The sequence below is a fragment of the Anomaloglossus baeobatrachus genome, chromosome 7 (assembly GCF_048569485.1).
Source record: "Anomaloglossus baeobatrachus isolate aAnoBae1 chromosome 7, aAnoBae1.hap1, whole genome shotgun sequence".
NCBI lineage: Eukaryota > Metazoa > Chordata > Amphibia > Anura > Aromobatidae > Anomaloglossus > Anomaloglossus baeobatrachus.
In genome coordinates, this window is record NC_134359.1 from 17,480,557 (window position 1) to 17,505,317 (window position 24,761).

Below are 24,761 nucleotides of genomic sequence, written 5' to 3' on the forward strand. Positions count from 1 at the left end.
AACCCCCCACGTGGGGCACTCTCTGCCGATCTCTATGCTATATCTCTACCATATACACAGCATTCTGTCAATGAGTAATAACCCCCCACGTGGAGCACTCTCTGCCGAGCTCTATGCTACATCTCTACCATATACAGAGCATTCTGTCAATGAGTAATAACCCCCCACGTGGAGCACTCTCTGCCGATCTCTATGCTACATCTCTACCATATACAGAGCATTCTGTCAATGAGTAATAACCCCCCACGTGGAGCACTCTCTGCTGAGCTCTATGCTATATCTCTACCATATACACAGCATTCTGTCAATGAGTAATAACCCCCCACGTGGAGCACTCTCTGCTGAGCTCTATGCTATATCTCTACCATATACACAGCATTCTGTCAATGAGTAATAACCCCCCACGTGGAGCACTCTCTGCCGATCTCTATGCTACATCTCTACCATATACACAGCATTCTGTCAATGAGTAATAACCCCCCACGTGGAGCACTCTCTGCCGAGCTCTATGCTACATCTCTACCATATACAGAGCATTCTGTCAATGAGTAATAACCCCCCACGTGGAGCACTCTCTGCCGATCTCTATGCTACATCTCTACCATATACACAGCATTCTGTCAATGAGTAATAACCCCCCACGTGGAGCACTCTCTGCCGAGCTCTATGCTATATCTCTACCATATACAGAGGTCTCACTGGAGGCAGAAAAATCAGACACAAAACCCTGTAAAAATATATACATTTTTTATGCATTTCTTGACATGTATTTCTCTGCTTCTAGATGGTTAAATGGTAACATTTTGAGCATTTTTCATAATGAAACATAACAAGAAATGACATACAACGTGTAGTAAAGCCGCGCTATGTGCACTATAATTGCATTTTCTTTCTGAAATCAACAGAAAGTCATGTAGGCCTCCTTCACACATCCGTGTCTCCAAGGACATGTGATATCCGTTTTCAAACGTACCTAAAGGCTGCTTTAAACATATCAGTTTATCGTGCGTTCGCACCCACCCCCATCGTTTGTGTGATACGAGCAATTTGTTGCCCGTGTCACACAAACTCGGTAACCCCCGTCACACGCACTTACCTCCCGAACGACCTCGCTGTGGGCGGCGAACATCCACTTCCTGAAGGGGGAGGGACATTCAGCGTCACAGCGACGTCACACAGCGGCCGGCCAATAGAAGCGGAGGGGCGGAGATGAGCGGGACGTAACATCCCGCCCACCTCCTTCCTTCCGCATTGCCGGCGGGACACAGGTAAGCGGTGTTCATCGTTCCGGGATGTCACACGGAGCGATGTGTGCTGCACCGGGAACGATGAACAACCGGCGCGCAGAAGGACGTTCGATTTTTTTGAAATGAGTGATGTGTCAACGAGCAACGATAAGGTGAGTATTTTTGCTCGATCACAGTCGCTCGTAGCCGTCACACGCAATGATATGTCAAACGAGGCCGGATGTGCGTCACTAACGACGTGACAACAACCACATATCGTTTGATAAATCGTAGTGTGTAACGCGCCCTTTAGACACAGACACACGTAGACCCATTAAATTCAGTGGGTTTGCACACACGTCTGTGTTTTCACGTGGAATACGTGTCCGTGTGCTCCATACTGTGACATGTCAGTTTTCTGCTGGCAGCACGGGTGTCACACGGACCGCACACTGATGTAATCTGTTAGACATCAGTGTGATACATACCGGGGAAAACACAGGTCACATAAAAATAAAGAGTTTTTATACTTACCTGTCTCTGGCGCTGCTATCTCCGGAGAAGCTGTTGTTTTCCGGATCCCATTCATTATGCTCATGCATATTCACTGCACTGACCGTGGACCCGGAAGTAACAGCAGCGCCCGGGACAGGTAAGTATACCAGCTCATGCTGTCTGTGTGTTATCCTGAAGTCACACTGACAGCACATGTAGAATACACATACGGACACATGGATGGCCTTATGTACTCTCCCCACGGACTGTGACACGTGTGTGTTTAATGCACGGATATGTGAAAGAGTATGTTAAACGTGTTTTAACACAGGTTTTGAATGAAATCCTACTTAAACATTGGCGTGAACATGAAACTCTTGAGAACAACTCCAGACAGGTCTGTATATTGAGGGCTTGGTCCGTGCAGGGAAGACTCACCTGTGTATAGTCCGGGCTGCAGTTTAGCAGCAGCGGCACAGTGTGTTTTACTAGTCCACCTTCACTCGGACTGGTCCTCGCCAGTAAAATCTGATGGGATCCGGGGTCCAGGTGACCGGACCTTGGTTTCACGTGGACCTCAGGGCAGCTCTTCTCATCCATCACAAATGTCATTATAGTAGGTCCTGTATTCTGCAGCAGCAGGGTGCGGTGAGTGCGGTCATCTTGTTTAGCCGGTGGAAAAAGCTGTGACAAATGGAGAGAATATGAAGCTTCTTGTCTCACGGGTTACAAGTAAATCTCGTTTTTACTTTCCTTACCATCCGTGGAGAATCCAGCACACACCTGGGTACAAAATGTTCTTGTCCCAATGCGAAAGTGTGTCCCCTCGCTCTAAGCGTAATGCACCACGGAGGACAAACAGTGATCTCCTTCACGTTGCGATAATCACGCTGAACCTGGAAGACAAGAGGGCCACCAGGATTTGAGAGGCTGACCGCATGCTTCGTAGTCACCTGACATAGTTGTGCCATTTATCTTCTTAATTAATTTGGCCAATTATTGTTAAGGGCCCTTAGAAATAAGTGCATTTTCCAGTGTAATTCACACATCTCCCATTCGCTCACCTTATAAAAGACAAAGCCCTCCAGTTCCGCAGCATACAAAGAATTGATCTGTGCTGGGTGGAAGATGGCTCTGAAGGCCGTGGACTTGAGCGGTGGTATCTCCGTGCACTCGGGGGTGATCCTAAAAGGGCTGCCAGGCTTACAGGTCCAGATGACGGTCACCTTGCCTTTAGTGTGATTGGTCAAAGAGAGGGGACGGGGTTCCTGGGAGCTGCACTCACAGCGGCCAAAATCAAAGTGTCTGGTGCTGGCTGTGATATGGGAGGTCGGGCTGGGGGCCTCGGGGTTAAACTCATCATGGAAGTATTCGGTGGAGGCGTCGGATGGGGCACACGTCTCAGGAGACGGGGAATCTGGACCCTGGAGAGAAGAAATAAGAGACCAAGATTCTGACAATGTGGAAAAAGAAACCTAAACAATCACATGATACCAATATTCTTATATCTGGGGTCACAGCCCCGACCTCGCCTGCAGGAGCGGGGAGCCAGCTCTTTTACCTATACACATGTGTCATTTATATTATTTTTTTATTTAGAAAGAAAAAGAAGAAAACGATTCTATTGTAGCTTTTATTTTGTGATAACGTACCCCAAACATCATGGATAGTGATAAAGGCACAAGTTGTTCTGATGTTATGAACAATCTGTATAATATTTAATAAAGTTTTGGGACTTACATGTAATAAAAGATTATTTATTGGAAAAATTGTGCATTTGTGTCAGCTTTTTTTTAAAGTATAATGCAATGGCTCCTATTTGTCAGTATATCACCCGTGTGTACACATATTACACATATCTAACTACAGGGCAGCACGGTGGCTCAGTGGTTATCACTACAGTCTTGTGGTGGCTCAGTGGTTATCACTGCAGTCTTGTGGTGGCTCAGTGGTTAGTACTGTAGTCTTGTGGTGGCTCAGTGGTTACCACTGTAGTCTTGTGGTGACTCAGTAGTTAGCACTGCAGTCTTGTGGTGGCTCAGTGGTTAGCACTGCAGTCTTGTGGTGGCTCAGTGGTTAGTACTGAAGTCTTGTGTTGGCTCAGTGGTTATCACTGTAGTCTTGTGGTGGCTCAGTGGTTAGCACTGCAGTCTTCTGGTGGCTCAGTAGTTAGCACTGCAGTCTTGAGGTGGCTCAGTAGTTACCACTGCAGTCTTGAGGTGGCTCAGTGGTTAGCACTGGAGTCTTGTGGTCGCCCAGTGTTAGCACTGCAGTTTTGTGGTGGCTCAGTAGTTAGCACTGCAGTCTTGAGGTGGCTCAGTGGTTAGCACTGCAGTCTTGTGGTGGCTCAGTGTTTAGCACTGCAGTCTCTAGAGGTGTCAGTGGTTAGCACTGCAGTCTTGTGGTGGCTCAGTGGTTAGTACTGTACTCTTGTGGTGGCTCAGTGGTTACCACTGTAGTCTTGTGGTGACTCAGTAGTTAGCACTGCAGTCTTGTGGTGGCTCAGTGGTTAGCACTGCAGTCTTGTGGTGGCTCAGTGGTTAGTACTGTAGTCTTGTGGTGGCTCAGTGGTTAGCACTGTAGTCTTGTGGTGGCTCAGTGGTTAGCACTGCAGTCTTCTGGTGGCTCAGTAGTTAGCACTGCAGTCTTGAGGTGGCTCAGTAGTTACCACTGCAGTCTTGAGGTGGCTCAGTAGTTAGCACTGTAGTCTTGTGGTCGCTCAGTGTTAGCACTGCAGTTTTGTGGTGGCTCAGTAGTTAGCACTGCAGTCTTGAGGTGGCTCAGTGGTTAGCACTGCAGTCTTGTGGTGGCTCAGTGTTTAGCACTGCAGTCTCTAGAGGTGTCAGTGGTTAGCACTGCAGTCTTGAGGTGGGTCAATGGTTAGAACTGCAGTCTTGAGGTGGATCAGTGGTTAGCACTGTAGTCTTGTGGTGACTCCGTAGTTAGCACTGCAGTCTTGAGGTGGCTCAGTGGTTAGCACTGCAGTCTTGTGGTGGCTAAGTGGTTAACACGGCAGTCTTGAGGTGGCTCAGTGGTTAGCACTGCAGTCTTGCAGTGCTGGGGTTTTTGGTTCAAATCCCACCAAGGACACCATCTGCAAGGGGTTTGTATGTTGTCCCCGCGTTTGCGTGGGTTTCCTCTGGGTTCTCCGGTTTCCTCCCACCCTCCAAAGACATACACATAGGGAATTTAGATTGTGAGCCCCGATGGGGACAGTGTTGCCCATGTATGTAACGTGCTGTGGAATTAATAGCGCTATATAAATGAATAAATATGATTATATTATAAGTATGTCCTAACAACAGCAAATACAGTATGGCAGCCGTGGGGCCCTTCAATGCTCCGGGCTGTCTGCCATTGTGATGTACGGGCCCCTGTCATGTCAGAGATTCCCTGCAATGCTATACAGGGGACCCAGCACAACACATCAGATCCCCTTCATGTGACGCCCCCCATTACAAATCCCACCGGTTCTAGGAGTGCGAGCGCTCCGCTGGGGTCTGCGCTGAGCTGCCCGCTTTCCAGCATGGCGTCCAGGATGTCAGGAGAGTAGACAGATAGGCCCCGCGCCATATTAGTTCTGTAGATAGAAAGGTGTTTTGGACGGATGATGGCGGGTTTATCCATATCTGAGTGACAGGTGCCGATCAGATCCACAAACAGAGGGTCCTGGACGAAGCAGAGGACGATTGTCATCCACAAATGTGCCTAAAAACACGATAAATCTAACAGCAGACAGTTATTACAGAGCTACCTGGTGGTGGATGAGACAGGCGACCCTCCGATAGTGCGGGATCGGGTGCATCGGAGAGAAGGTGATCCTTACACTCCGCGTCTCCTTAGGACCCAGATTCCCAAAGAGGGGATCGAAGCAGAAAACGCTTTCACTGCTGTCGATGTCAAACTGGTAGACGGCGGGCACCTCCGAGGAGTTGGTGACGTCCAGGGTCCGCACAGCTTTCTCCTCCAATTGCAACAAGCCAAAATCCACTAAAGACGTCTGTAAGGAAATCAGGGGCCCTGCAAAATAATGATCCAAGAATGAAGTGTATCTCGTAGGTGAGAGACTTGTCTGACTGCACCAGTAAATCACAACGGAAGTCGGAGTCCTCTATGAGTTATCGTAGAAGTGCCCATCTATCTGTAAGTGTTCTAATATTACAGGTGATGTGGAGTCACAGTAACCCTTAAAGGGGTTGTTCACTACTGCGATATTGATGACCTATCATTTGTATAGGTCCTCAGTACGAGATCAGTGAGGGTCCGACATCAAGAACCTCCATGATTGGCTGTTTATAGCTCCAGCACCGGCCAACTATAGACAATAAATGGAGCAGAGACACAGAGTATCAGTACATGCAGTGGCCCAGGAGGTACAAGCAGAAGACCTGGGAAATACATGCAGAGGCCTGGGAGGTACAAGCAGAAGACCTGGGAGGTACAGGTGGAGGGCCCGAGAAGTACATGCAGAGGCCCGGGAGGCACATGCAGAGGGCTCGGGAGGTACATGCAGAGGGCCCAGGAGGTACATGCAGAGGGCCCGGGAGGTACATGCAGAGGGCCCGGGAGGTACATGTAGAGGGCCCGGAAGGTACATGCAGAGGGCTCGGGAGGTACAGGTAGAGGGCCCGAGAGGTACATGCAGAGGCCCGGGAGGTACATGCAGAGGGCCCGGGAGGTACATGCAGAGGGCCCGGGAGGTACATGCAGAGGGCCCGGGAGGTACATGCAGAGGGCCCGGGAGGTACATGCAGAGAGCCCGGGAGGTACATGCAGAGAGCCCGGGAGGTACATGCAGAGAGCCCGGGAGGTACATGTAGAGGGCTTGGGAGGTACATGCAGCGGACCCGGGTGGTACAAGCAGAGGGCCTGGGAGGTACAAACAGAGGGCCCAGGAGGTACATGTAGAGGGCTAGGAGGTACATGTAGAGGGTTGGTAGGTACATGTAGAAAGCTGGTAGGTACAAACAGATGACCAGGGAGGTACAAGCAGAGGGCTCGGGAGGTACATGCAGAGGGCCGGGAGGTACATGCAGAGGGCTCGGGAGGTACATGCAGAGGACCCGGGAGGTACATGCAGAGGGCCCGGGAGGTACATGCAGAGGGCCCGGGAGGTACATGCAGAGGGCCCGGGAGGTACATGCAGAGGGCCCGGGAGGTACATGCAGAGAGCCCGGGAGGTACATGCAGAGAGCCCGGGAGGTACATGCAGAGGGCCCGGGAGGTACATGCAGAGGGCCCGGGAGGTACATGCAGAGAGCCCGGGAGGTACATGCAGAGAGCCCGGGAGGTACATGTAGAGGGCTTGGGAGGTACATGCAGCGGACCCAGGTGGTACAAGCAGAGGGCCTGGGAGGTACAAACAGAGGGCCCAGGAGGTACATGCAGAGGGCCCGGGAGGTACATGCAGAGGGCCCGGGAGGTACATGCAGAGGGCCTGGGAGGTACAAACAGAGGGCCCAGGAGGTAGAAGTGCCCATCTATCTGTAAGTGTTCTAATATTACAGGTGATGTGGAGTCACAGTAACCCTTAAAGGGGTTGTTCACTACTGCGATATTGATGACCTATCATTTGTATAGGTCCTCAGTACGAGATCAGTGAGGGTCCGACATCAAGAACCTCCATGATTGGCTGTTTATAGCTCCAGCACCGGCCAACTATAGACAATAAATGGAGCAGAGACACAGAGTATCAGTACATGCAGTGGCCCAGGAGGTACAAGCAGAAGACCTTGGAAATACATGCAGAGGCCTGGGAGGTACAAGCAGAAGACCTGGGAGGTACAGGTGGAGGGCCCGAGAAGTACATGCAGAGGCCCGGGAGGCACATGCAGAGGGCTCGGGAGGTACATGCAGAGGGCCCAGGAGGTACATGCAGAGGGCCCGGGAGGTACATGCAGAGGGCCCGGGAGGTACATGTAGAGGGCCCGGAAGGTACATGCAGAGGGCTCGGGAGGTACAGGTAGAGGGCCCGAGAGGTACATGCAGAGGCCCGGGAGGTACATGCAGAGGGCCCGGGAGGTACATGCAGAGGGCCCGGGAGGTACATGCAGAGGGCCCGGGAGGTACATGCAGAGGGCCCGGGAGGTACATGCAGAGGGCCCGGGAGGTACATGCAGAGAGCCCGGGAGGTACATGCAGAGAGCCCGGGAGGTACATGTAGAGGGCTTGGGAGGTACATGCAGCGGACCCGGGTGGTACAAGCAGAGGGCCTGGGAGGTACAAACAGAGGGCCCAGGAGGTACATGTAGAGGGCTAGGAGGTACATGTAGAGGGTTGGTAGGTACATGTAGAAAGCTGGTAGGTACAAACAGATGACCAGGGAGGTACAAGCAGAGGGCTCGGGAGGTACATGCAGAGGGCCGGGAGGTACATGCAGAGGGCTCGGGAGGTACATGCAGAGGACCCGGGAGGTACATGCAGAGGACCCGGGAGGTACATGCAGAGGGCCCGGGAGGTACATGCAGAGGGCCCGGGAGGTACATGCAGAGGGCCCGGGAGGTACATGCAGAGAGCCCGGGAGGTACATGCAGAGAGCCCGGGAGGTACATGTAGAGGGCTTGGGAGGTACATGCAGCGGACCCAGGTGGTACAAGCAGAGGGCCTGGGAGGTACAAACAGAGGGCCCAGGAGGTACATGCAGAGGGCCCGGGAGGTACATGCAGAGGGCCCGGGAGGTACATGCAGAGGGCCCGGGAGGTACATGCAGAGGGCATGGGAGGTACAAACAGAGGGCCCAGGAGGTACATGTAGAGGGCTAGGAGGTACATGTAGAGGGTTGGTAGGTACATGTAGAAAGCTGGTAGGTACAAACAGATGACCAGGGAGGTACAAGCAGAGGGCTCGGGAGGTACATGCAGAGGGCCGGGAGGTACATGCAGAGGGCTCGGGAGGTACATGCAGAGGGCTCGGGAGGTACATGCAGAGAGCCCGGGAGGTACTGTACATATAGAGGGCTTGGGAGGTACAAGGTTAGGTTGGGGAACACTGTATTTTACTAGGGCACATAATCCCCAATATAATTACCTTTACATGTTCCAGAAACCTTTAGCACCGTCCTAGTGAGATTCCCCGCAGGAATAACATGAAAATAGTCCACGCTGTCCAAGCCCACGATACGTGGCCGAAACTGCAGGGGAACTCGCAGCTTCCCTTGAGCAGGAACGACCCCACGGACAACTTCACAAGAAAAGTTACAGTCCACTTGGGAAGGGCGTTTCTCTTGCTCAATAAGGAACGGAGAATCCACCTACGGGTACAAGGATACAAAAAGATAATAGTACAGTCATACAGTTGATACAGTATATCCCAAAAATGGGAACACCCCGCACATTTTTTTTAAATACTTTATTATATCTTTTCATGGGACAACCCTGGTAACAAAAGTGAGTACACCCCCCCCTCCCAGAAGGGAAAATGGCCAAATTGTGCCCAAAGTGGCAATAATTTGTGTGGCCACATTATTTTCCAGCATGGCATTGGGCCCGGCTCTTTTGAGCCGCTGGATCCTCTTCCATCCTGCATGACGACATCCCGGAGCTAGTGGATGTTAGAGACCTGGCGCTCCTCCACCGCAAGGTCCAAGGTAGGTGGACGGTGGGGCTGGAAAATGAAAAAGTTATGGCTCTTGGAAGAAGGGAAGGAAAGACTGAAATTATAAAAACTATAGTTGAATGCATCCTTAACATGCGAAGGAGCCCCTGACAACAATCGCCAAATCAATATATTATCTTAGAACTCTACATCGTGTCATTCCTATGATAATGTATGAATGCACGGACAAATGAGAGTTACTATACAGTGTGTCCACCCGTATCCTGTATACACCGCACCTATATACAGTGTGTCCACCCATATCCTGTATACACCGCACCTATATACAGCGTGTCCACCCGCATCCTGTATACACCGCACCTATATACAGTGTGTCCACCCATATCCTGTATACACCGCACCTATATACAGCGTGTCCACCCATATCCTGTATACACTGCACCTATATACAGTGTGTCCACCCATATCCTGTATACACCGCACCTATATACAGTGTGTCCACCCATATCCTGTATACACCGCACCTATATACAGTGTGTCCACCCATATCCTGTATACACCGCACCTCTATACAGTGTGTCCACCCATATCCTGTATACACCGCACCTATATACAGTGTGTCCACCCATCTCCTGTATACACCGCACCTATATACAGCGTGTCCACCCATATCCTGTATACACCGCACCTATATACAGTGTGTCCACCCATATCCTGTATACACCGCACCTATATACAGCGTGTCCACCCGTATCCTGTATACACCGCACCTATATACAGTGTGTCCACCCATATCCTGTATACACCGCACCTATATACAGCGTGTCCACCCGCATCCTGTATACACCGCACCTATATACAGTGTGTCCACCCATATCCTGTATACACCGCACCTATATACAGCGTGTCCACCCATATCCTGTATACACCGCACCTATATACAGTGTGTCCACCCATCTCCTGTATACAGTGTGTCCACCCATATCCTGTATACACCGCACCTATATACAGCGTGTCCACCCATATCCTGTATACACCGCACCTATATACAGTGTGTCCACCCATCTCCAGCAGAGTGAAGGCAGATAGACGTAACGTACATGACTGAGGCAGTGATAGATCCAGGAAAGGGTTAAGGAGTAAGGGATGGGGGTTTTTACCTAAGGAATGTGGTGGTGGGCGAGCAGGAGGAGAGATGGGGGCAGGGGCCATATAAGAAATAGGTCCCATGTTAAGGTGTCATTCCTTTGTCCTGGACTTAAAGACTGAACAAGCAGTATGGATGCCTTGCTGAAGAGCGTTCAGGCCGCGGCTTTGACATGTAGGCCCGAATGGATTCAGGCCCAGCTAGACGAATTGCTGAAGAATGCCCGGGATACAGCATCTGTCCCTTCTGAACTTTCTGAACATCAAACTCTAAGAAGATCAAGACCTCCTGAGAGACTAACTTCTGAAATGGCCAATAGGACTCACAATAGGATCATAAGTCCTTCCGTTACCTCTAGGAAAAGAGCAAAGCGTAGCACGGCCTCTGATCCTGCTTACAAACCAGGAAGGAAATTACAGTACAAGAATAACAAAGGACAGAGAAAAGAGCCCGACCATCTAACCAGAGAGACACCAAGAAGTGCAAGGAGAAAGTCCAGCTCTACTGAGGTGCCAGCCAGAGAAGCAGCCACACAAGCTACAACTGACGTGACCACAGCCCACCATGAATCCTTAGAACTTCCTCAACAAACTTTGTATCATTCTAGAGGACATCATACGGCCTTACCCCAGGAAATAAACCAACACGGGGGGATGGGCTTAGGACACACAACATTTCCGGATCCGGGTTCTCATTACACGAGGAGTGGCAGGAATCCAAAAAGACAACTGCGCAAAAGTACTTTAACCAGACAAAGACTTCTTCGGCCGGCTCAGGATATGAGTCCGGCAAGAAATCTACAGCTACAAGACTCAGAAGAGATTCCAGACAATGACTATGACACAGATAACGACTGCCCACTAGAGGGCAGCAGCACGCAGCACTTCAATAATGGAGGGGCTGTAGAGACTATAACTAATACGTCACGGACGGCTGGTCAACCTAGGACGCAGCCAGGTATTGGTGAGAACACTTTTTCTTGTCCTATATCTAGTGTAACAACACCTGTAATGAATCCAGTGGGCGCAGTTGGGGGTACAGTTCCCGGCAATGTAGGATGGGATCTTAATTCAGTAGTACAGCAATTAGTGTCCGGGGTTAAGGAGGCTTTGAGTCAGTCTAGCTTACCCATAACTTCTTCTCCTATTGCTGCATGGTGTGGGAATGGTCCCCGGACACCGGAGGTGGTAAGTCAGTCGTGTGCTGATCCAGACACACAGGAGGACGCAGTAATTTCACAAGGGGTTCCATTATCTGATGCAGCAAAAGGAGAATTATATGTATGTTTTGAGGGTCCTCTAGGAATTCATTTGAAACAGGAGGTTAGGGAGAAGATTTGGGCCGACGAATATGTGGAAATATTTTCATTATTGCCCTTAGAAAAATATAACTTGGATAGAGTAAGGTTTGATGAGAGGAAAAGAGAGGAACAAGAAAGACGGTATTGTCTCATCCCCCAAACATTTAGCAATTGGTTCCAGGCTTTTGCCATATTAGCAAGTGTAATAGGCCAAAAAACTCCTGAACATTGCTCTGCCTTATTTTGTTACATGAATTCTATCGGGGAGGCGCACCGTGCGTATGGAGGTTTAGCATGGCTGCGCTATGATGAGCAGTTTCGCCAACGAAAGGCTGGTCGCCAAGGGATTCGTTGGGATCACAAAGATATTAGTTTATGGATGCGTCTCATGACAGCGCCACGTGGGGTTAATCAGCCCTTTCAGGGCTATGTCGGCAGATCATCAGCAATCGGATTGTCGGCAGCAAACAGAAAAGGTTGCTGCTGGCAGTTCAATGATAGCCAGTGCAGATTCGGAAACACATGCAGGTACAAACATGAATGCAGCTTCTGTAGTGGAAACCATAGCCTATCAAAATGCTTTAAACGAAATAAAACCCCAACAGCAGAGATTAACCAAAAAGGGGGAAACCCCAATTAGACTCGGGGAGATGGTGGGCTATCTAAGCAGGTACCCAGATAGAAAAGCAGCACAATTGCTGGGGGAGGGTTTCTCAGAAGGTTTTAAGATCCCATCTACTTCAGGCCCATTAACCTGTTCTCGTAACCTTGCTTCAGCTTATACATATTCTCACATTGTCTCCACAAAACTAAACAAAGAAATTGACCTGGGCCGCATGGCAGGCCCATTCCCCAAAATGCCAATAGAAAACTTAAGGGTCTCTCCATTGGGGGTGGTCCCAAAGAAGGAACCCAATAAGTTTAGGCTGATCCATCATCTGTCCTTCCCTCATGGAAGCTCAGTTAATGATGGAATCGATCAGGAACTTTGCACAGTCTCGTATACTTCATTTGATACAGCGATTGCATGGGTTCAGAAGTACGGCAGAGGAGCTTTAATGGCAAAAACAGACATTGAAGCTGCCTTTAGACTCCTACCAGTCCATCCAGAAAGCTTCCATCTCTTGGGTTGTCAGTGGCAGGGAAGGTTTTATGTAGACTTGTGTTTACCGATGGGCTGCTCCATCTCATGCTCCTTGTTTGAATCATTTAGCACATTTTTGGAGTGGGTAGTAAAGAAGGAAGCCGGCGTGCGTTCTGTCCTGCATTATCTAGATGATTTCCTATGTATTGGTCCACCAAAGTCATTTGTTTGTGCTTCATTATTGGCAGCGATTCAGTCGGTTTTTAAGTGTTTTGGAGTACCGTTAGCATCAGATAAAACAGAAGGCCCGTCTACACTTATCAAGTTTTTAGGAATTTTGATTGACAGTGAAGCAAAGGAGTGCAGATTACCGGATGACAAGGTCAGTGATCTGCTGGAGGCAGTCAGAGAAGCTAGATCTCACCGTAAGATCAGATTAAAGGATCTACAATCGCTGTTAGGGAAAATGAACTTTGCGTGTCGCATTATTCCAATGGGTAGAGTTTTTTTGTAGGCGCCTAGCTGCAGCTACCTCAGGCATAACCTTTCCACATCACTTTGTGCGGCTGGCTAGAACATTAAAGGACGATCTGGCGGTATGGGAACAGTTCTTAATAGAGTTTAATGGGAGGTCATTGTGGATCAGACCACCGGTTTCAAATTTTGATCTAGACATCCACACTGATGCAGCGGGGTCAACTGGTTTTGGTGCATATTGTTCGGGACAGTGGTGTGCAGATAGGTGGCCAGAGAGTTGGAGAAACAATGGGTTAACACGAAACTTAGTACTCCTTGAATTGTTCCCCATAGTGGTTGCTTGTGAAATTTGGTACAATATTTTCCAAAACCGAAAAGTGAGATTTCATTGTGATAACTTGGGAGTTGTAGAAGTCATCAACAAACAATCAGCTTCTTCCCTGCCTGTTGTTACGTTGCTGCGTCATCTAGTGCTGCGCTGTGTAAAGTCACATTGTCAGATTACAGCTGTGCATGTCCCCGGTGTGTGTAATTCTGGGGCTGATGCTCGGGCTCGTTTTCAGTGGGACAGATTCCGTTCGTTAGCCCCGATGGCAGAGGTACAAGGCAAGAAGTGTCCGGATTTTCTGTGGTCACTGCCAGTGACACCGCATACGCTCTGATAGAACGGTCTGTGGGTGTAAGCACATGGCAGAGGTACCAGTCAGCATGGAGGGAATGGGAAAACTTGTGTGCTCTAGTGGGACATGATGCCAGGTTACATGACAATGTTTCCTTGTTGTTATTTTACATTAGCAGGGCCTTTGTGGATGGTACTTCATTGTCCAGTATTGATAGTAAAATGTCTGGATTAGCTTTTTGGTTTAAGTTGCACGACTTCACTGATTACACAAAGCATTTTTTAGTTAAGCAGGCCCTAAAGGGTTACAGGAAAAGTTGTAAGAAGACCAGAGATAAACGGCGTCCGATTTCTTTCCAGTTATTGCAGCAGATACTGAGTGTACTAGGCCGAGTCTGTAGCAGTCCCTTTGAAGTGTTTCTCTTTAGTTGTGCATTCACACTGGCCTTTTTTGGCGCTTTTAGAATCAGCGAGTTGGTGGCGAGTAGCTCCACCAGAAGTGGGGGTCTACAAGACGAGGACGTGCATCAGTACACAGACAGATTAGAATGTTTTCTGGCAAAGTCAAAAACTGATCAACAGGGTAGAGGAAAATGGATCACATTGTTTCCTTTAAGCGGGTCCAGGGCCTGCCCGGTCATCTGTTTTAGAAACTATGTCTCAAGAAGGCCAAATATCCAAGGTTCATTACTAATTCATGAGGATTGTAAGTCATTGTCACAATTTCAATTCACAGCAGTTCTTAAAAAATGCCTGACAATATTGGGAGAGTCTCCAAATGCATTCACTTCACACTCATTTAGGATAGGAGCAGCCACAGAAGCTGCTAGATGGGGCTTAGGGCCTGACATAGTTAAAAAAATCGGGAGATGGGAATCGAGCAGATTTAAGAGTTACATTCGATTACATTTATTATAAATGGCGTACATGTATATATATGTGTACATTGTGGTAATCCTATAGTAGTTGTGTCTTCATTTAGACAATTGTGTGATAATTGTGTTTTTGTTTTTTGTTTTAGCTGAACAGCAATGCCTGGTTTGGATCATGGGACATTCATTTGTTTTTTGGGGGGCCTTACGTGCAGCAGTCAGGCCTAATGGCAAACAGTTGGGGTTGCCCAGTTCCTTGGCACGGGTGACATGGATAGGAAAGAGGGGAATGCAGTGGCATCAGCTGTTAAAAGAAATCCAGTATCATGTGGAGTTCTACCGCCCCCCGGACGTCTTACTTATCCATTTAGGTGGTAATGATTTAGCAATAAGAACATCAAGACATTTAGTTAGGAACATAAAGCTTGATATGTTGAATTTATGGAGGTCTTACCCAGAAACAGTGGTGGTCTGGTCGGATATAGTAGCTAGACAAATGTGGAGAACAGCGCGATCAGTGGCTCGCATCAATAATACAAGGATAAAGGTTAATAAAAAAATAACAAAATTTGTGTTGGAAAACGGAGGGGTGGCCATACGTCACCAGATGCTGGAAAATACAAAGGAACATTTTTGGAGAGATGATAAGGTACATCTTAATGACATTGGCATTGATATATGGATGTTGGGAATACAAGAAGGAGTAGAACGAGCCATTAAGTTGTGGAGGAACTCACTCTTGTAAGGTGTCACAAGAGCGAGTCTTGGCGGGATGTGGTTGTTTAAACCCCCTCTTTGTTGGTTGGAGAATTATGTTTTTAATGGGGTCCCTGGGCCAGAGCTCAGCGGACAGTGGAATATGGGTCCCTGGGGAGGAGCTCAGTGGACAGTGGAATAGATGGGTCCCTGGGGAGGAGCTCAGCGGACACAAGGAAAATGATCAAGGGGTATACCCAGATTCCCCCTTGAGCTAGGTGTACACGGCGGAGGGGGATATGGGGCTGGGATTTATAACAACCACATCTCTGGGCCGATAATCTTGTTTTTTCTTATTGATGTTTTTTCTTATTAAAATAAAGGGCTGCTGTGGCCAAAATTTTAATCCATGTCACGCAGTGTGTGGTGTCTTATTTATTAGATTACCAGGAGCGCAATTCACTAGTCCATCAGTCAAGCAGAGTGAAGGCAGATAGACGTAACGTACATGACTGAGGCAGTGATAGATCCAGGAAAGGGTTAAGGAGTAAGGGATGGGGGTTTTTACCTAAGGAATGTGGTGGTGGGCGAGCAGGAGGAGAGATGGGGGCAGGGGCCATATAAGAAATAGGTCCCATGTTAAGGTGTCATTCCTTTGTCCTGGACTTAAAGACTGAACAAGCAGTTGTCCCACCCACCCTCCCTATAAAAAAGGGAAATGTATCAATATCAGGACTTTGCAACACTGTCATTATTCTAACAATGTTATTGGTATTCAACATCATCGGTATTTTATCAACATTATTAGTATTGTATCATATTGTATTAATTGTTATCAGTAATGTATCCAAATTGACAATGTCATATCAACATATTAATATTGTATTAACATTTTAATATTGTATGTTACAGCAGCATTTGGCGGCGGCGGGATGTGGTTGTTTAAACCCCCTCTTTGTTGGTTGGAGAATTATGTTTTTAATGGGGTCCCTGGGCCAGAGCTCAGCGGACAGTGGAATATGGGTCCCTGGGGAGGAGCTCAGTGGACAGTGGAATAGATGGGTCCCTGGGGAGGAGCTCAGCGGACACAAGGAAAATGATCAAGGGGTATACCCAGATTCCCCCTTGAGCTAGGTGTACACGGCGGAGGGGGATATGGGGCTGGGATTTATAACAACCACATCTCTGGGCCGATAATCTTGTTTTTTCTTATTGATGTTTTTTCTTATTAAAATAAAGGGCTGCTGTGGCCAAAATTTTAATCCATGTCACGCAGTGTGTGGTGTCTTATTTATTAGATTACCAGGAGCGCAATTCACTAGTCCATCAGTCATGTATACAGTGTGTCCACCCATATCCTGTATACACCGCACCTATATACAGCGTGTCCACCCATATCCTGTATACAAAGCACCTATATACAGTGTGTCCACCCATCTCCTGTATACAGTGTGTCCTCCCATATCCTGTATACACCGCACCTATATACAGCGTGTCCACCCATATCCTATGTACACCGCACCTATATACAGTGTGTCCACCCATATCCTGTATACACCGCACCTATATACAGTGTGTCCACCCATATCCTGTATACACCGCACCTATATACAGTGTGTCCCCCCATATCCTGTATACACCGCACCTATATACAGTGTGTCCACCCATATCTTGTATACACCGCACCTATATACAGTGTGTCCACCCGTATCATGTATACACCGCACCTATATACAGTGTGTCCACCCATATCCTGTATACACCGCACCTATATACAGCGTGTCCACCCATATCCTGTATACACCGCACCTATATACAGTGTGTCCACCCATATCCTGTATACACCGCACCTATATACAGCGTGACCACCCATATCCTGTATACACCGCACCTATATACAGTGTGTCCACCCATATCCTGTATACACCGCACCTATAAACAGTGTGTCCCCCCATATCCTGTATACACCGCACCTATATACAGCGTGTCCACCCATATCTTGTATACACCGCACCTATATACAGCGTGTCCACCCATATCCTGTATACACCGCACCTATATACAGTGTGTCCACCCATATCCTGTATACGCCGCACCTATATACAGTGTGTCCCCCCATATTCTGTATACACCGCACCTATATACAGCGTGTCCACCCATATCCTGTATACACCGCACCTATATACAGCGTGTCCACCCATATCCTGTATACACCGCACCTCTATACAGTGTGTCCCCCCATATCCTGTATACACCGCACCTATATACAGCGTGTCCACCCATATCCTGTATACACCGCACCTATATACTGTGTGTCCCCCCATATCCTGTATACACCGCACCTATATACAGTGTGTCCACCCGTATCCTGTATACACCGCACCTATATACAGTGTGTCCACCCATATCCTGTATACACCGCACCTATATACAGTGTGTCCACCCATATCCTGTATACACCGCACCTATATACAGTGTCCACCCATATCCTGTATACACCACACCTATATACAGGATATGGGTGGACACGCTGTATATAGGTACGGTGTATACAGGATATGGGTGCACACACTGTATATAGGTGCGGTGTATACAGGATATGGGTGGACACACTGTATATAGGTGTGGTGTATACAGGATATGGGTGGACACACTGTATATAGGTGCGGTGTATACAGGATATGGGTGGACACGCTGTATATAGGTGCGGTGTATACAGGATATGGGTGGACACACTGTATATAGATGCGGTGTATACAGGATATGGGTGGACACACTGTATATAGGTGCGGCGTATAAAGGATATGGGTGGACACACTGTATATAGGTGCGGTGTATACAGGATATGGCTGGAGACACTGTATATAGGTGCGGTGTATACAGGATATGGGGGGACACGCTGTATATAGGTGCGGTGTATACAGGATATGGGTGGACACGCTGTATATAGGTGCGGTGTATACAGGATATGGGTGGACACACTGTATATAGGTGCGGTGTATACAGGATATGGGTGGACACGCTGTATATAGGTACGGTGTATACAGGATATGGGTGCACACACTGTATATAGGTGCGGTGTATACAGGATATGGGTGGACACACTGTATATAGGTGCGGTGTATACAGGATATGGGTGGACACACTGTATATAGGTGCGGTGTATACAGGATATGGGTGGACACGCTGTATATAGGTGCGGTGTATACAGGATATGGGTGGACACACTGTATATAGATGCGGTGTATACAGGATATGGGTGGACACACTGTATATAGGTGCGGCGTATAAAGGATATGGGTGGACACACTGTATATAGGTGCGGTGTATACAGGATATGGGTGGACACACTGTATATAGGTGCGGTGTATACAGGATATGGGTGGACAGACTGTATATAGGTGCGGTGTATACAGGATATGGGGGGACACGCTGTATATAGGTGCGGTGTATACAGGATATGGGTGGACACACTGTATATAGGTGCGGTGTATACAGGATATGGGTGGACACACTGTATATAGGTGCGGTGTATACAGGATATGGGTGGACACACTGTATATAGGTGCGGTGTATACAGGATATGGGTGGACACACTGTATATAGGTGCGGTGTATACAGGATATGGGTGGACACACTGTATATAGGTGCGGTGTATACAGGATATGGGTGGACACACTGTATATAGGTGCGGTGTATACAGGATATGGGTGGACACACTGTATATAGGTGCAGTGTATACAGGATATGGGTGGACACACTGTATATAGGTGCGGTGTATACAGGATATGGGGGGGGACACACTGTATATAGGTGCGGTGTATACAGGATATGGGTGGACACACTGTATATAGGTGCGGTGTATACAGGATATGGGTGGACACACTGCATATAGGTGCGGTGTATACAGGATATGCGTGGACACACTGTATATAGGTGTGGTGTATACAGGATATGGGTGGACACACTGTATATAGGTGCGGTGTATACAGGATATGGGTGGACGCACTGCATATAGGTGCGGTGTATACAGGATATGCGTGGACACACTGTATATAGGTGCGGTGTATACAGGATATGGGTGGACACACTGTATATAGGTGCGGTGTATACAGGATATGCGTGGACACACTGTATATAGGTGCGGTGTATACAGGATATGGGTGGACACACTGCATATAGGTGTGGTGTATACAGGATATGCGTGGACACACTGTATATAGGTGTGGTGTATACAGGATATGGGTGGACACTGTATATAGGTGCGGTGTATACAGGATATGGGGGGGGACACACTGTATATAGGTGCGGTGTATACAGGATATGGGTGGACACACTGTATATAGGTGCGGTGTATACAGGATATGGGTGGACACACTGTATATAGGTGCGGTGTATACAGGATATGCGTGGACACACTGTATATAGGTGTGGTGTATACAGGATATGGGTGGACACACTGTATATAGGTGCGGTGTATACAGGATATGGGTGGACACCCTGTATATGTTGCTGCACAGTCGGTCATTGTAAAGTGAGCGTTGAATGTGTATGACTAATCACAGATAGAACGGTAACATCCAGTTGTCAATTTATTCCTACATTTCCAGGAGGAACAACAGAGGCACAACAATGTTCAAGGTATTAAGAACAGTTGTTTAGGAATGCAGATATTTAGGAAACGTCAGGTTTAGAAACAAGGAAGGGCAGAGATATGTTATTCTATACTCCCGCCCTACAATAAGGCACCTACCATAGACAGGTTGTATATTTCAATGACTTTTTCCGTTACCGTGCTCACTCCCACAGACCCAAAATCCAAAAGTGGTCCTCCTTCTTCCTTCTTCTCACAGGACGCCTCTGGCACTGTGACTAGGAGATGGGGATACTTTGCTACAACAAGGAACATTAGAAAGTTAGTTACCTGCATTCACAAAGATGTAAGATAAATAGATTCCGGGCCCCAATATATCAGGGCCCCCTGTGTGATATCTAGAATTGTGGGTCCTCCAGAGGCAAAGATCCTACAGCTTCAATGTGACGTCATTGACAGATTAACTCTTTCCAATCTACTAGTCTATGAATCTGCTGGAATAAGAGCTGAGCAAATCGATTCTCAGGACCCTGGTCAGCGGCCAGGTCGTTATTCAATGGCCGCTAGATGGGAGACCTGCGGACCGTGTCCCACCTGCTGGAATCCCGGGTCCTCTTTTGATGAGCTGGCCTGGCGTGATGCTGTGTGTGGACCGTGCCGTAATGATGATCAAATCAAAAGAGGAGCCGTGAACTCCGGGAGGTAGGCATATATTCCCCGGGTCCTGTCTAGCGGACGTGCAATACTGACCTGCCAAGTTCCTGTACTGTAACTACAATACATGGCTGTTACTCAGCACAGAAAAAAGCTTAAAGGGGCTCTCCATACTTATAATACTGATGTCTTACCCCCAGGGTAGTTCATCAATATCACATTAGTGGGGGCCCGACACTTGGCAGCTCAACTCATCAGATCCGGCAGCGGTTGAATGTCAGCAGTGAATGGAGGTGAACAGCACAGCTCCGTGCGCTGTGTGTGGCCGTTCACAGGTACTGCAGCTCAGCTCCTATTGAAGTGAATGTAATCAGAGCTGCAGCACCAAAGCACGACCACTACACTATATACGGAGCTGAGCTGTCCGGCACCCGTCATTGTTTACGACCAACTGCTGCTGGAGCTGGGAACAGCTGATCGGTGGAGGCGCCAGGGGACGGACCCCCACGATCTGCATTAATGACTTATCCTGAGGATAGGTCATGAATGTGAGAAGTCTGGTTAACAACTTTAAGGAACCTTGTACGCTCTTAATGCCCAATGTTTACCTATACAGAATACAGGTCCAGAAGAAGACGTTTCACTTAACAACATAGGGGGAGGTCCCATCACATAAAGTGCTGGCATATTGCGAGAATAAGCCATTAATCTAATATTGATGGGGATTCAATCTCAGGGACCCCTGCTAATCCTGAGAATAAGGGGGCACAGCAATGACAACTACTTTACTATTATCCCCTACACAGGGGCGCTGGTGACCACGCAATGAAGCTGCCATTAATCAGATAATTTGGGCTGACTACCGTTCCCATCAGGAAATGTGTTACAAGTTGTCAGGACCTAAACTCTGCTTCACTTCTTACCGATTGCAGTAAACTGGATGATTCTTTTATATTCTTCTCTTTCCCCAAAGTAACACGTTGCAGTTGCGTTATACACAAGGGCAATCTGTGGTTGGAATATGACTTTGGTCCGAATCTCGCCCCTGGGATCAAGGACTCCGCTGGATGGGATCACGAGGAAAGGCTCGGGCACATCCCAATGGAATCGAGTCTGCAAGTCTCTGAGAAGCAAAACGTATAACACATAATGGGGCATTCACAATGCTCCTGCCCATGGACTTCTAATTTACGAGTAGGGACAGATTCCAAGCATCACAATGGACAAAGTGATCACTTACCTTACATTACGCAGGATGAATGTGGCCTCTGATGTGTCGTACACGGCGCAGGTGGGAAGACTGAGGTCTGCAGGGACCAGCAGCTCGTGGTGAGTGAGAGTAGCACATAACGCCACTGAGAAACTGCCGTCTTCTGTCTCAAAAGTGATTGCATCTTCATAATCCTGCTATAGATTAATAACAAGGGCAAAATCAGCCAGAATCACACTTAATGATTGCATAATGACAAGTCCTGCAAATATCATACTGTGTCTCATATCTCTACATGATCCCTGCTTGCTGTCACAAATATACGGCCTGAGCACATTTTCACCTTCTATAAGTAAACAAGAACATTCTGGACCGCAAGCAGAGATACTAAGGTCAATAGGGGAGCATCAGAAAGCTGCAGAATATTGCATTCTACAATCGCACGCCGCTTCTAGAAATGACCACTAGATGGCGGTATAAGACAAGCAACTGAATCATATATTATCTGTATAATTCTGGTAAATTGAGAGCTACTTATTAATAATAATTTAATAATAATTGTATTCATTTATATAGCGCTATTAATTCCACAGCACTTTACATACATTGGCAACACTGTCCCCATTGGGGCTCACAATCTAGAGTCCCTATCTGTATGTCTTTGGAATGTGGGAGGAACCCGGAGAACCCGGAGGAAACCCACGCAAACACGGGGAGAACATACAAACTCATTAAAGATGGTGTCCTTGGTGGGATTTGAACCCAGGACCCCAGCGCTGCAAGACTGCAGTGCTAACCACTGAGCCACCACAAGACTGCAGTGCTAACCACTGAGCCACCACAAGACTGCAGTGCTAACCACTGAGCCACCACAAGACTGCAGTGTTAACCACTGAGCCACCACAAGACTGCAGTGCTAACCACTGAGCCACCACAAGACTGCAGTGCTAACCACTGAGCCACCGTGCCGCCCACTTAAATAAGACCCCCGAGCAGGGATCCAGAGAGAGCGAGTAATACCTTTTCCAGGGGGCAGAATGTGATCGGCAAAGTAAAAGACGTTCCTGCGTTCAGTGTGACGGTCTGCGGGAACAGAGTCTTGAAGAAGGTCGTGACGGGAGGACTGCAAGATGCACAGAGCAATACAGACGGTTATTACAGTCTTGGTATATTTCAGTGTATACAGTAGTTATAGCTTGATGTGGTCCAACCCCGTGACTGAGGACCAAGCCTTGCAACATGGCAATGAGGAACCCAAAACTATCCCTCCGGTGCCCCAAGTACAGCTCAAATGTTCTTAAACCCAAGCCTGATGTCAGGTGATTATGTCCTAAATCTCAGCAATACATAATATACAATCCCATGTTTCAAAGTCACATATTTCAGAGGCCCAACTCTCCCCGGATCCATTCCTGGGGGACCCAAATGCAAGATCATTGTTCTTTGTGAATATGTTTTCAGTCTAAGATACAGTATAAACTATACAAGACAATTGCCTAAAATTGCATTGAAAAAGTGGTCTCTGGGCGAGGGGGGGGTCTTCTCTGAGAAGATGTCCCATTTGGCCAAAATTTAAGTTGGAAGTGAAAACCTATCACAAGATTTCTGGACTGGATATTGGGGTGGTCTTCTCATAGAGGTGGTCTTCATTGTAAGACTATGGGTTGGCCCTTAGGTGTGGGGACAGCAGATGGGGTTTCTGTATGGGAGTCAAGACTCAAAATTAAAGGAAAGAAGCATCGGACCCTTATCAATAATGTTAGGTAAATGCTCCAGATTCACTGGACAGACGATAAATGTATGACTGCAGGGGTCCGAACGCTGGGACCTCCACGACCACGAGGACAGTGATCACAAAATCACTGTGTAAATGGAGCGGTAGTGAGTAAAGTGTGACCACTGTTCCATTCACCGTCCATAGGAGTGGTGGTCGCTCACTACTGCACCATTCACAAAAGGGATGATTAATGGGGGCCACCGCAGCCGGACCCCCAGTGATCATACATTTATCATCCAAACTGATTTTAGGGGACACCCCTTTTAAAGGGGTTGTCTCACAAATAACATGGTTCACCTAACGATGGGATACGCAATGAATACCTGCTCCCTGGGGGCCCCATTGAAAGACCCCCTAAAATATCATAATAACTGAGGTCCTGATGAATGACCACAGTGAAGCAGAGTTTGTATAGGTGGTGGTGGAGCAAATGAAGAAGTCTATGGGGAGACAACCAAATACAGGGGCATCAGTATCAGTGACCAGCTGGAGTCCAAACCGTGGGACCCCAGGTATGAGACTCTTATCCCCTATTCTGTGGATAAGCGGTGCATTTCTGTTGTGGTTTCAGGGTGGGATATGTCCACTTGGGACTAATTCACAAAATCGGGAGCATTTGAATGGCTTTGGTTTCATGTGAATGGAGTTGTGTGAATATAGCAGATACGGGAGGGGTAATGCAGAGGGGTAAAGTTTATTCTCCCAATTCAAAAGATTCAGAGCAATACCCTCGCCTTGTACCTAAATAGCACCTCTCTGGGTGATTGATGCCCCTCGGCCCCCGGGCACCCGTCACCCTCCATCATCACCTGAATTTTATCTTCTGCTTCCTCAGTCGGACATTTTTCAGGGTCAGGTTCTTGGTGATTTCCTTTCCTGGTTCCCAGTTCTGCCATCGTAGACGTTTGGAAACCTCGATCCCCAGGCTGTTGCCCTTCTCCTTCACCTTCCTGCGTATCATAGAGCGGGGCTGTGCCCCCGAGGAGATGTGTCTCTGTAACACACACATGTGGCCTGTCACCGCCTGCTCTTACATGGGACTGCACCTGGGGGCTG

At 48.1% G+C, this 24,761-nt stretch overlaps 1 protein-coding gene across 1 annotated transcript in view; it reads right to left on the reverse strand.

Moving 5' to 3' along the window:
* CFAP65 (cilia and flagella associated protein 65) overlaps positions 1–24,761 on the reverse strand; it is a 91,654-nt gene that overhangs the window by 63,707 nt on the left and 3,186 nt on the right. The window contains 11 exon segments of the mRNA XM_075317089.1: positions 2,160–2,405; positions 2,480–2,617; positions 2,786–3,145; positions 5,190–5,390; positions 5,476–5,741; positions 8,748–8,970; positions 20,224–20,363; positions 21,642–21,841; positions 21,959–22,125; positions 22,949–23,051; positions 24,515–24,699. Of these exon segments, the coding sequence (XP_075173204.1) occupies positions 2,160–2,405; positions 2,480–2,617; positions 2,786–3,145; positions 5,190–5,390; positions 5,476–5,741; positions 8,748–8,970; positions 20,224–20,363; positions 21,642–21,841; positions 21,959–22,125; positions 22,949–23,051; positions 24,515–24,699 (2,229 nt within the window).